At 37.6% G+C, this 10,546-nt stretch overlaps 4 protein-coding genes across 4 annotated transcripts; 1 reads left to right on the forward strand and 3 right to left on the reverse strand.

Moving 5' to 3' along the window:
* Positions 1–280: 280 nt before the first annotated feature.
* Positions 281–1,359, forward strand: CBG23310 (the record flags this gene model as incomplete). Its single annotated transcript, XM_045237479.1, has 3 exons — positions 281–955; positions 1,000–1,214; positions 1,263–1,359. 3 exons carry the CDS (start codon positions 281–283, stop codon positions 1,357–1,359), a joined length of 987 nt encoding a protein of 328 aa, XP_045097788.1.
* Positions 1,360–1,439: 80 nt separating this feature from the next.
* Positions 1,440–3,819, reverse strand: Cbr-dhs-20 (the record flags this gene model as incomplete). Its single annotated transcript, XM_045237480.1, has 6 exons — positions 1,440–1,687; positions 1,736–1,899; positions 2,037–2,298; positions 2,348–2,471; positions 3,550–3,697; positions 3,740–3,819. The coding sequence occupies 6 exons, from the start codon at positions 3,817–3,819 to the stop codon at positions 1,440–1,442; spliced, it is 1,026 nt and encodes a 341-aa protein (XP_045097789.1).
* Positions 3,820–4,148: 329 nt separating this feature from the next.
* CBG23308 lies at positions 4,149–7,397 on the reverse strand (the record flags this gene model as incomplete). Its single annotated transcript, XM_002636560.1, has 3 exons — positions 4,149–4,206; positions 6,597–6,914; positions 6,961–7,397. The coding sequence occupies 3 exons, from the start codon at positions 7,395–7,397 to the stop codon at positions 4,149–4,151; spliced, it is 813 nt and encodes a 270-aa protein (XP_002636606.1).
* A 1,476-nt stretch (positions 7,398–8,873) lies between these two features.
* CBG23307 lies at positions 8,874–9,687 on the reverse strand (the record flags this gene model as incomplete). Its single annotated transcript, XM_002636559.1, has 4 exons — positions 8,874–9,070; positions 9,118–9,234; positions 9,282–9,546; positions 9,667–9,687. 4 exons carry the CDS (start codon positions 9,685–9,687, stop codon positions 8,874–8,876), a joined length of 600 nt encoding a protein of 199 aa, XP_002636605.1.
* Between the last annotated feature and the right edge of the window lie 859 nt (positions 9,688–10,546).

A 10,546-nucleotide genomic window follows, 5' to 3' on the forward strand; every position in this document is an offset into this window, starting at 1 on the left:
CCTAGAAAAACAATACAGTCTGAGCTCTTTGGTGTACTTGTGTTCTTCTCTATCTGCCACGTCATCAACATAATTCGACCGGTTTCTATTCGAAAAAACGGAAACCCTTCTGGTTACAGTCGTGTCATGAGGGTTCTGTTATTTTTTGAAACTTTCCATACATCCGCATTGATCCGCTTTAATCCCTAATAACAAATCCGTGGGGGATGTATATGGGGTTGAAACCGATTCTTTTAAACATTCATTTGTTCGACAAATCGACTGTCAGTTCGACGAAAAAATGAAGCGTTCAACGCTGATTCTTTTATCTATTCTGGCGATCCAAACTGTAGAATGCTGGAGACAACATGCTCCACCACATCCACCACCACCTCATCGGGATATTGATTCTTCTGGAAACAGTGCATCAAGGAGTTCGGAAAGTGATTCATCCCTAGAAGAAGACATCGTCCTAACTCCAAATCAATCAAACCAAAATAAAAGAATCGATCCAGATCGTATGATTCAGTTGCAACAGAAACAGGAGCAGGAACGAATGCAGAACAGATTTGAAGGAAAGAAAAACAACTTCTTCGACCGCCCATCTTCTGAGGAATTGGAAGCCTACGACGAGAAGGTCAGACACCAAAAAACCAATCGTATCATTGAGGAGGAACCAGTAATGGTTCAAGGACCAATGGATCCAATTCGTGCTCCAAAACCAATGAAACCAAAGATGGATGATGCTGATGAGAAGTTGTTCTTGGCAGCATTAGGACAAATCTATTTGAATAAATTGGATGATGAATCACAGGACGCCGAAAGATTCCCAGGACCACCAGGACCAATTGGACCAATGGGTCCACCACCACCAGTTGATTATGATTACGTATTTGTTCCTTATGAAACCCCAGGAAAGGTGGAATCCAACAACAACGGAAATAATAATGTGCACGTCAATGTGAATCATGTACAGGTAGGTAGTATGAATCTCACAGTCTTCCTCACATCCTATTCTAGGTTAACTCCAATGTTCTCCACGTGCCAGAGAAAAAGAAGGATAGTGAACCAAAAGAGATGCCACCAATTGTCCCATCCTATCACTATTCGGAACCAGTCTCGAGCTCGAACTACATGTATTTCAACTTCAATATGATTGACTGTGCTATTCTTTTCGTTCTCGTCGCCGTTTTCTTATTTGCTACCAAGAAAGCTTACAAAAAGTGTTTCCCAAAGTAAGACAAGTCTCGGAAACTCAATTTTTTATTTTGAATGAATTTCAGAAAGATCGTTGCTCCCCAACTACCAACATCTCTTCCACCAACCTACACTCCATCATCCATTGTTGTTGAGACCGTCTCAAAGAAAACCCCACAATAATTCCATTCAAATGTTTTTGATTCATAAAATATTTTTATATAAAGTAACTGTAACTTTGAAATAAAGGGAACTGGTTATCATTAGTTTTTCTTCATTTTCTCTTCCAAACATGCAGGAAGGACTTCTTGTTTTCCGAGATTTCGGACGATGAAATCAGTCCACCAAGTTGGAAGAAGGGACAATGGAACGTAAACAAAAATTGCATCCCATCCACAGTAATATCGATGGCGTGGGTATTTGGCTGTCAGAGCATGATAGTAGTTATCAACGACATAGTGAATCTTGGTGGTACTCAATGCGATGTATGTTTTGTTCCACATTTTGGCGACTGGAAAGAAAAAAGTTAATTGAACAATCATTAAAAAATAATGCTCACAATAGTTTTTGAAGTTCTCCCCATACTCTGCTCTTGTCTCATCATCAATTTGCATCCACACATGATCTACTCTTTTCAGCATAGCTTGTTCATCTAGAAGTGGTGTTCTGAAGATTCCTGGCTCCACAATGCTCACTTTCACATCAAAGTTGTAAAGTTCTTGTCTGAAAATTCATATTTCGTGTACTTTAACTTGTGAAATGTCTGGCTGGATGCTAATTTGCGATTTCAAGACTTATCCGGAAATGAAAAATTCACTTTTTTTTCGGAAGTAAAAGCAAATCAAAGATCTATTCCAAACCTCAAACAATCCATGTAGGCAGATGCACCAAACTTCGAAACCACATATGGACCAGCAGCTGGGGTGGAGAGTCTTCCATTTACAGATGTTACTGTTACAATTCTTCCTTTTGCTGCTTTCACCAACTTTTTGAATGCCTGAGTAACACGAATCACTCCAAGGCAATTCACATCGAGCGCCAATTTGTAGTCATTCATTCTACACCAATCATCTGGTCCATAACAAGAGAAAATACCCGCATTATTCACTACTCCCCAAAGTTCTGAAAATAAAAGTTTAATTGAAAAGTTCTGTTTCACTCTGGTTATTACTGTGGTTTCCCAAGTATTTCTTCACGAATTCTGCTGCTTTCTCTACAGACTCATCCTTGCTCACATCCAAAGGAACAGTTTTGAGACGTGGATTGGCAACTTCTGCTTCTAGCGTTTTGGCTGCCTGAAAGTAACAAATAATTAATTCTTGACCTCGTTTGCCTTTAGTCTAGTTTGTTTTAATCATATTTGCAAAATTACATGCCGGGTCGTGGGTCGGACCAGGCTGGGTCGATGAAGCGCCGGCCCGGCACTGTCCGGTCGGCCCGCTGTTTGTAAAGAAGTTGTTTTTTTAAAGATTTTTTTTTTCGAAAATTTTAACAATTTTTTAAACATTTAAAGGTGGGGGGACACATAAAGGCGAGGACGACAGCTGTACGCAGAGTGACATTAAGCGTTGTACACCGTGACGGTAGAATGCATACTCTAGCTACAAAAAAACTACGAAAATTCTCCTGTCCCCCCACCTTTAATCAAAAACTCTATATTTTTTGACTACTTTCTGCTTTGATAATTTTAAAAATTATATAACTTTTTTTCTTTTTCAATTCAAAAAAATATCATTTTCATTGGAAATTTTTTTTACTGAGAAAGGGCGGGCCGCCGGGCCGGGCCGGGAAAATTGTCGCTTTGACCCGGCCCGGCCGGATCTGCCCGTTGCAAGTTTGGTTTTAATAGGTGTCTTTATTTCGTTATCTCGTTGATTGTCAACATTTCCTGCAATTGCTACTATACTTTTTTACAATCAAATTGAATCTCTGTTTTTTTCTAGTAATAGTGAGACAAAAAGATCAATTGAAGATCAAAACACAACAATTTTGTTAATCAAAATCTAGGAAAGACAATCATGGTCAGCAGTTACATAGCATACAATTTACCAATCGAATCATTCTTTGTAAGATGACTCTGATCTTATTAGCATCCAAACCAACTGGGTGGCGCACAATTACTCGTAATTGCTGATAAAAACCGGTGTATCTTCGGGCATAAGTATCTTGAAAGCACGAAAATTGGTAGATATATAATTTTACGTTTGCAAACGTTTGATACAAAGCTACTGAAATTTTCAAAGCGGTTCCTAAAGTAGGTATTGTTATGATTGTTCCCAAAAGTGAACGGCGTAATGTAGCATCTCAACATCTGCATCTATCTGCTTCTGTAGCATCTGCTTCTAGCGTTTTGGCTGTCTGAAAATAAATTACCTCTGTTGTGAGACACCCTGCAAAAACCATGAAACCATTCTTTGCACACTTCTTGGCAAGTTCTTTTCCAAATCCGGTATCACATCCAGTAATGAAAACGGCACGTTCATGAATGGATCCTCCTTCGGGGATCAATTCCAAAATGTACCTGAATTTTTGTTTTGGTTTGACACAAAAGGAATTCTCTTACCTAACAATGTTCCATACTACAACTACTGCAAGAAAATAGACAACCCAAGTGAATAGAGTGCAAAGACACCAATCTGTCATCTGAAAAGAACTATTGTGGGGTTTGATATTTGAAAAAGTTCGAAGCAGAAAAAAGTAGATGCAATTTTCATAAAAGAAAAGGGAGAGGGGCGTTGGTGAGACCGCAATCGGAAACAAAATTGAAATCGAAATAGTAGAAAAATTCAAGGTTATACTTTTCCTTTTTATACCTTCTTCCAGCTGTCTCTTTTCAAAAAGGAACATAATTGAATAGCTGAAAATACCAGTTTCTCAGTGAGAAAGCTAGAGGAACGAAACGAAAAAGCGAACAATAAACAATTTATTTTTTGTACAAAAATGGAAAAGATGAAAAAGTTGTTGGGTATCATCTAATCATCGCTGGTGATCATCTGAGAGTCGTCAGTGCTAACGGGACTCGATGTTTGTCTGAAAATGAACTGTGCATTTATTTATACACACACAATTTGTTTAGTGGTCACAACGCCACACCGTCGCAACATTTTTGCCATGTTATCAGTTGATCATTTACATGAAATTAGTTCTCTAGCCTAGACTGTGTTCATGATCGGTTGGGTTGTTTTACTTTCAAAGTTATCTTCCAAAGTTTTATGGAAGTGTTAATCGTAATAATCAGAAAGAGTTTGGAAAATCAAGCAGTTTCAATAATACTTATTTATAGGTTGGTTTCGTTTCTGTATCAGATTGCGCATTTTTATGTGCTCGTTTAGAAAAATCAAAAATAATGGCGTTGCAAGAGGAAAGAGGAAGTTTGAAACCATCTCAACTATAATAACACTATAAACGTTCTAATAGAATGACCCCACTAACTTTTAACTGTTAGCCAAATTATCTCGGTTTCTGTCAAAGACATTTAAAAAATGTCTAGTGATAAATTGTTTATCATAATATCAGAAGTGATTGTCAGCTAACATATTTTTGATACCTTGCATAAGAATTGAGAGACTCAATCTTGACAGTGTGAGATCCCGTCTATTTAAAATGTTAGGGTATACTTAGGCACCGCAACGCGAGGGGGCGGAGCCTAATTTTTTTCTCTTGGGGGGTATCTGGCATGTTTGAAGGCGTAGAACTCGAGACTGATGGACCGATTTTTATGAAATTTGGTCTCGTTATGTAAAAAAAACACGTAGAATCGACTGATGTAAAGCGTTTGCGTTGAAAACCAACGACTTTCAAAATACTCGTGAAAAACAGAAATCGACATGAGAAATTTGGTCTGAAAAGTGTAATAAAAGTCGATGTCGCTTCTTTTTATGATTGTTCTAAATACTTTTTTAGATGGTGAATAAGATGCATTAAGCCATATTTAGCCAGCAGTTCCCCCATTTTTGCAGTAATCCATCAAACTTCAAGCAAAAATTGTGAATTTTTTTCAGCGATGACCCCATGTTTTTAATATCAAAATACTTAGATCAATTCTATGACTGTTCAGATATGCAATTTGATGACATTTGAAAAAGTTTGAGCTAGCAAAAAACGCATCCAAAGATGACATGGTTCTAAAATTTAGACGTTTTTGCGAATTTTGACGGTAATGCAGGTCGATGTCGCAGATTTTTATTACATATTCAGATTCTACGAAAAATTTGCTACAATATACATGTTCGAGTTTACTTCTACCTGTTCCCCCATTTTTTTAATATCTCAATTTCCACCTAAAAATGTGAATAAAATGTGTTCAAATCGTTGTTTAGAAAAGAGAGGCAGCGCGTGCTTCATATCAGCCTTTCAATACGCCAACCGTCAGCGCGCGCATGGAGTAGTGGGTAGTGTTTCGGGACGGCGCGCCACCGGCCATGGTTGGATTCCTTGCTGTATCAAAAGTCTTTTTTCAGTGTTTTTCCAAACTTTGTGCAACTTTACGTAACGGTGTATGCACTGAAAACCAATTGAAACTCTTCACAGCGCTATGAAAAACATCACAGCAATAAATCGGGAATTTTCTGCGCCGCACGTTTGCAAAAGGCGTCGCCCCGCCCACCTTGCCCCGCCCACTTTTCCGTGCCCACTGCAACCCCCTAAGAGAAAATGGATGAAAAAGGGGGTTACAAAAAAGGGTGTATCTCGAGAACGGATGAACATTTTCGAAAAAAAATTCGGAATTATACTAATATTGATATGGTGAATACGATAATATAAACAATTCTCAGGAAAAATGAGTTTGAAAAAATCGTTGTGGTGCCTAGGTATAATTCCTGAAATGTAATATCAGAGAAATTGAAAAAAGCGAGTTTCAGAGTTTATACGGTAAATTATTTTCAAAACCATAATCATAATATAAATTATTTTCTTTGCCCCATTTCTATCCTACAAATTTTGCAGAACAAGAAATTTTTAGATTATCGTAAACACTCGAAAAGTGATCCTCTAACTTTCCACTTTTATCCAATTTATCTCATTCAATATCATGAAAAAGTTGTCTACTGATAAATTATTTATCATAGAATCAAAAGTGTTTTGTCAGTTGAAAAACTTTTGATATCTTGCATAAGAATTGAGATAATTGAGCTCAAACTTGACAGTGTCGGGACGCTTTTATTACAGGTTTTATGGTGTTCTTCTTAATCCTGGTGTTTCATTTCCAATCATCTCTCATCCTATGAACTCTTCCCCAGTCCGAGCTGTTTGCTTTGAACTAACTTTTCAACTGTCTATCTTCCTTTTCTTTTTATTTTTCGTTTTTATTTCTTTCTGTCCTTCCCGACAGTTCCCAAAAGTCCACAAATTTGTCACTGTGCAAACATGCCAATGTTTCTCTGGTCACCCACAATAAAGCTACTGTTTTCTTAACTCACTCTGAAGAGTCCATTCCAGATCCTTCCACATTCTCATCAGTAACCTGAGCATTCACTTTGGTGAATTGATAAGGATTTCCCCAGTTGTTGGTCCGTTGAGTTTGCCCCCAAGTGCTTTGGAATGGACGAATTCTCATGGAAGACTCTTGGGAAGATAGTTGGGATTGTTGATATCCATTTCCATTTCCATAATACATCGGGGACCACGAGGATTGAGATGGAGTATTGTATTGTTGTTGTTGTTCTTGCATGTTGTACTGATATTGATTCTGGTTTTGGTAGTATGGGGTCATTTGGTACGAAGCGGAAGATGGATATCTGAAACAACGTTATGTAAATCATAAATCAAAGAAGTATACCGTACCCATAGTACTGCGGAACTCCTTGCGAGCCATAGTAGTTAGTCAGATCCATGAATGGAGAATAAAAAGAAGAATCGGATCCTCTATATCTGCTCGGGTAGCCCATTTGACTTCCCTGACTTCTTTGGTATCCTTGATCTCCTTGATATCCCTGGTATCCTTGATCTCCTTGATATCCCTGGTATCCTTGGTAACCACCTTGGTATCTTCCTAGATATCCTCCTTGATTACCTTGATAATCTTGATAGCTTCCTTGCATACCCGGATAGCTCTGATATCCATTTTGATATCTTCTCTGACTGGACGAAGGATAATAGGAAGATTGCATAGAATATTGTTGATCGTAATATCCATTTCCATACTGCTGCTGCTGATCATATGCTGGATATGAAACAGCTAAAGCGGCAATAGAAGACAAGAAAAGTGTCAAAGAGAGCATTTCTCTTTGCCAAGAATAGAAAATGAAGAAATTGAAAAGAATGGTTAGGGCAGAGTTAGTTGAGAGCTCAATGGCTTTTATATTTACTTTGGAGAGAGCGACACAGTTCTCGCGTACCCCAAACAATCTCTCTCTTTTTTCCTTTTTCTTCTTGTTTCTCTTACTTTTGAGTTCAGTGGTTACTTGTATTTTTACTTTGTGATGTTTAGAAAAAATAGGGATTGAAAATAAAATCAACATCAATGTAACCGCCAACTAAAGTTCGGCATTAAGAATGATATCATTGGTTTGAGTGAGTCAATCAGGGATCCAGGAGTTGCAAATAAAATTATTTAGATTTTAAACTGTAGAAATCGGAGCTGTGAAAGAGGGAAGCTTGAGGGCATCTCCAACGGTCCTCTTAACGAGAACCACCGTTACCTAATAGTTTTGAACATTTTTCTTGATTAATACTGCTTTTCAACAACTTTTGTGTTGAAAATCTTCAATCAAGTAGAAAAATAAATTGTTTCTAAATCTAAAAAAAAATAAAACGAGCGAAAATCGAGGGAAAAATATCGAAGTAAAAAATAATTGCGAACTACGGTAATTAGGTCATGGCCGCGGAGACTATCGTGAACACATGGAATGCCATCGAAAACATCAACTTTGAGCTCATATATTTTTTTCCTGCAAAAGATGTTTAAAAGTGGTCCCTAAGTGGATTCGAAAGTCCATATCATACTTATAAGACTACTAAAAGATTAGAAGATAAACTAGTTACATACCAGGAAGTAACATTTTTGTCATTCAGAACATCATGAAGATTCTGGTTTTGTATTTAGATGCGATGTCAGAAATCCAAAAATGCGGAAGTTTATTCCACATAGCTTTGGAAAACTCTTAGAAACTTTTAAAACCACAAACCACTTTACAGCCGAACTACGGTTTTTTTCGGAACAGAGAATACGAAAAGCCATACAAACAGAGACAATACAAACTTTTCATATCTTCAAAAGGTACCGTAAATTCTCAAATTGAAGCCCATCCTATCCATATGTGCACTTTGAGCTCAAATATTTCGGTTCCTATTAGAGATATCAAAAATGGGCCAACTAATAAAATATTGGTGATATTATGATAAATAATTCATCAGTTACAATTTTTAAACAACTTTTGAAGGAACCGAGATAATTGAACTCAAAATAAACGTATCGGGTGGGATACTGTTAGAGCATCTACGGTAAAAACTAGCACATGGGATTTTTTGCTGAGTAGATATCCAGTTCTGGATTTGATTTTTTATTCTCGTACACACAGTATTTTCTTTATTTGAAGAAATTATTCGAATGAAAACAAATTGCACAAAACAAAGTGGATATTTCATTTTTCTACAATACTCGATAAAAACCCGACAAATTTCAGGAATATGTCAAAATAGAATGCTATCAAAAAATAATCAAAATACAGATAAAAAGTTTTCAAGAGAGTCTCTGATTAGGCAAATGTTCTTGTCTGATTTCCGCAGGTGGCCATGCAAGAGTTATAATTTGGGAAATTGTTCGCATTTCCGAGGGTTCCATAAAACGAGAAACGCATGCAAGTGGTGTATTTTGGAACCCAGAAATATTTGTCACTCTTCTCCCCTCCAACAGCAAACTTTCCAGAGTCGTATTTCAAATTACAGAGATAGTCTGAAATTGTTCGATGTCTATTGAGAATTGAAATAATAAGAGCTTACTAGCAGTTGGACAGCAGAAGGAATTGATACAGTTGTGTCCAGTTGGGCAAGTGGTTGCTGCTGAAGAGCATCTGACTGGTGTCAAGTGGTCAGTATCATAGGTGGCTGAGCAGGCAGCTAGAATTTAAAAGTTCACAATTCAAAGATTCAGGATAAACTCTTACATTTCATTTGAACAGTCTCATCATTTGATTCAGAATCTCTTTGAGCCTGGGCGTTCGAGCATGCAGCCCTACACTCTTGTGCACTGGCAAACCGGTTGCTGTTTCCTCCACATCCCTGGTATACAAATGGTTGACATGTTCCAAGACGTGGAAGGTAGTAGAACATTCTAGAGGAACTGTTTTCAGAGCATGTTGATCCAGAATCACGAGCAGCGAAGCAATCTACATCAGCAGAAAGAGCTGTATGGGACACGACAAGGATGAACTGGAAATTCTGTAGTTGGAAACAAATCTCTAGTTCTTTTTTTAGCTCAGCTCGATTTGACTACTGACTATTTTTTAAATAATCCCTGAACCTAAAATTGAAACCGATTGAAAAACTCACCACAGCCAATCTAGCCACCATTTTCTTGCTGGAGTCAAAATGTTGAACTCAGCTTCTGAATTTCTGTTAAATACTACCGGAAGTTTCTCCGCCCCCAAAACTCTGATACTGGTAAATTTGTAACCTCCTGCGGTGCAATAGAAGTAGCAGCCACTAAATTCCAGTTTTCATCTGACCCCACGGAGCAAACATTGTGTGTATAATGTACATATACCTTTGGCTCCTTCGCACTGATTTTTTTGGCGCACACAGTTTTATTTTGAGACATTTTTCTATGGGTATGTACCTGCCTGTGTGCAGAAGATTTTTTGAGGAGAGAAGGAACCAGTCGGAGATATTTACTTGTTTTTCAAATAATTGTGGAGGTGTAAGAGAGTTGTTAATCGGAGTCAGATTCTTTGATTTTAAAATAGTTTAGTGATCGAGTGTTCATTTGGAAACAAAAGATCAAGAACATTTATTTAGAAACTCATTTTTAACAGAATCGTCTGAGAAGTATATCAACCTGAAAATAGAAGAAGAACAATTCATGATAAGGTGCTATGAAAATTATGGAACTTGTATGAGATTTGTCTGTTTCGCTCATCAAACTTTATAGGATGTTCATGTGAAAATGGAAATTCGTTTTTGTTCCGTTGGTTTTTAACTTGGAATTCCCTAAAACATAGAAAATCTGCTAACAATATCAGTTGCCGTGTCTGCCGCAAAAAAGGGAGAGTGCAGAAACCGTGCCGCAACATTGCATAAACTGCCAGCGCCGCTTGCGAATCGTCGCCCCGCCCTTTTCTTTTTTGCGGCAATTTCAAAGAGAGGTTCTTTCCGGCTGTTTTTAATCGTTTTTCGTTTTTATCAATCGAAATGCATTCCCGGTGAACGGGGT

This window comes from Caenorhabditis briggsae (assembly GCF_000004555.2).
Source record: "Caenorhabditis briggsae complete genome, chrV, whole genome shotgun sequence".
In the NCBI taxonomy this organism is placed as follows: domain Eukaryota; kingdom Metazoa; phylum Nematoda; class Chromadorea; order Rhabditida; family Rhabditidae; genus Caenorhabditis; species Caenorhabditis briggsae.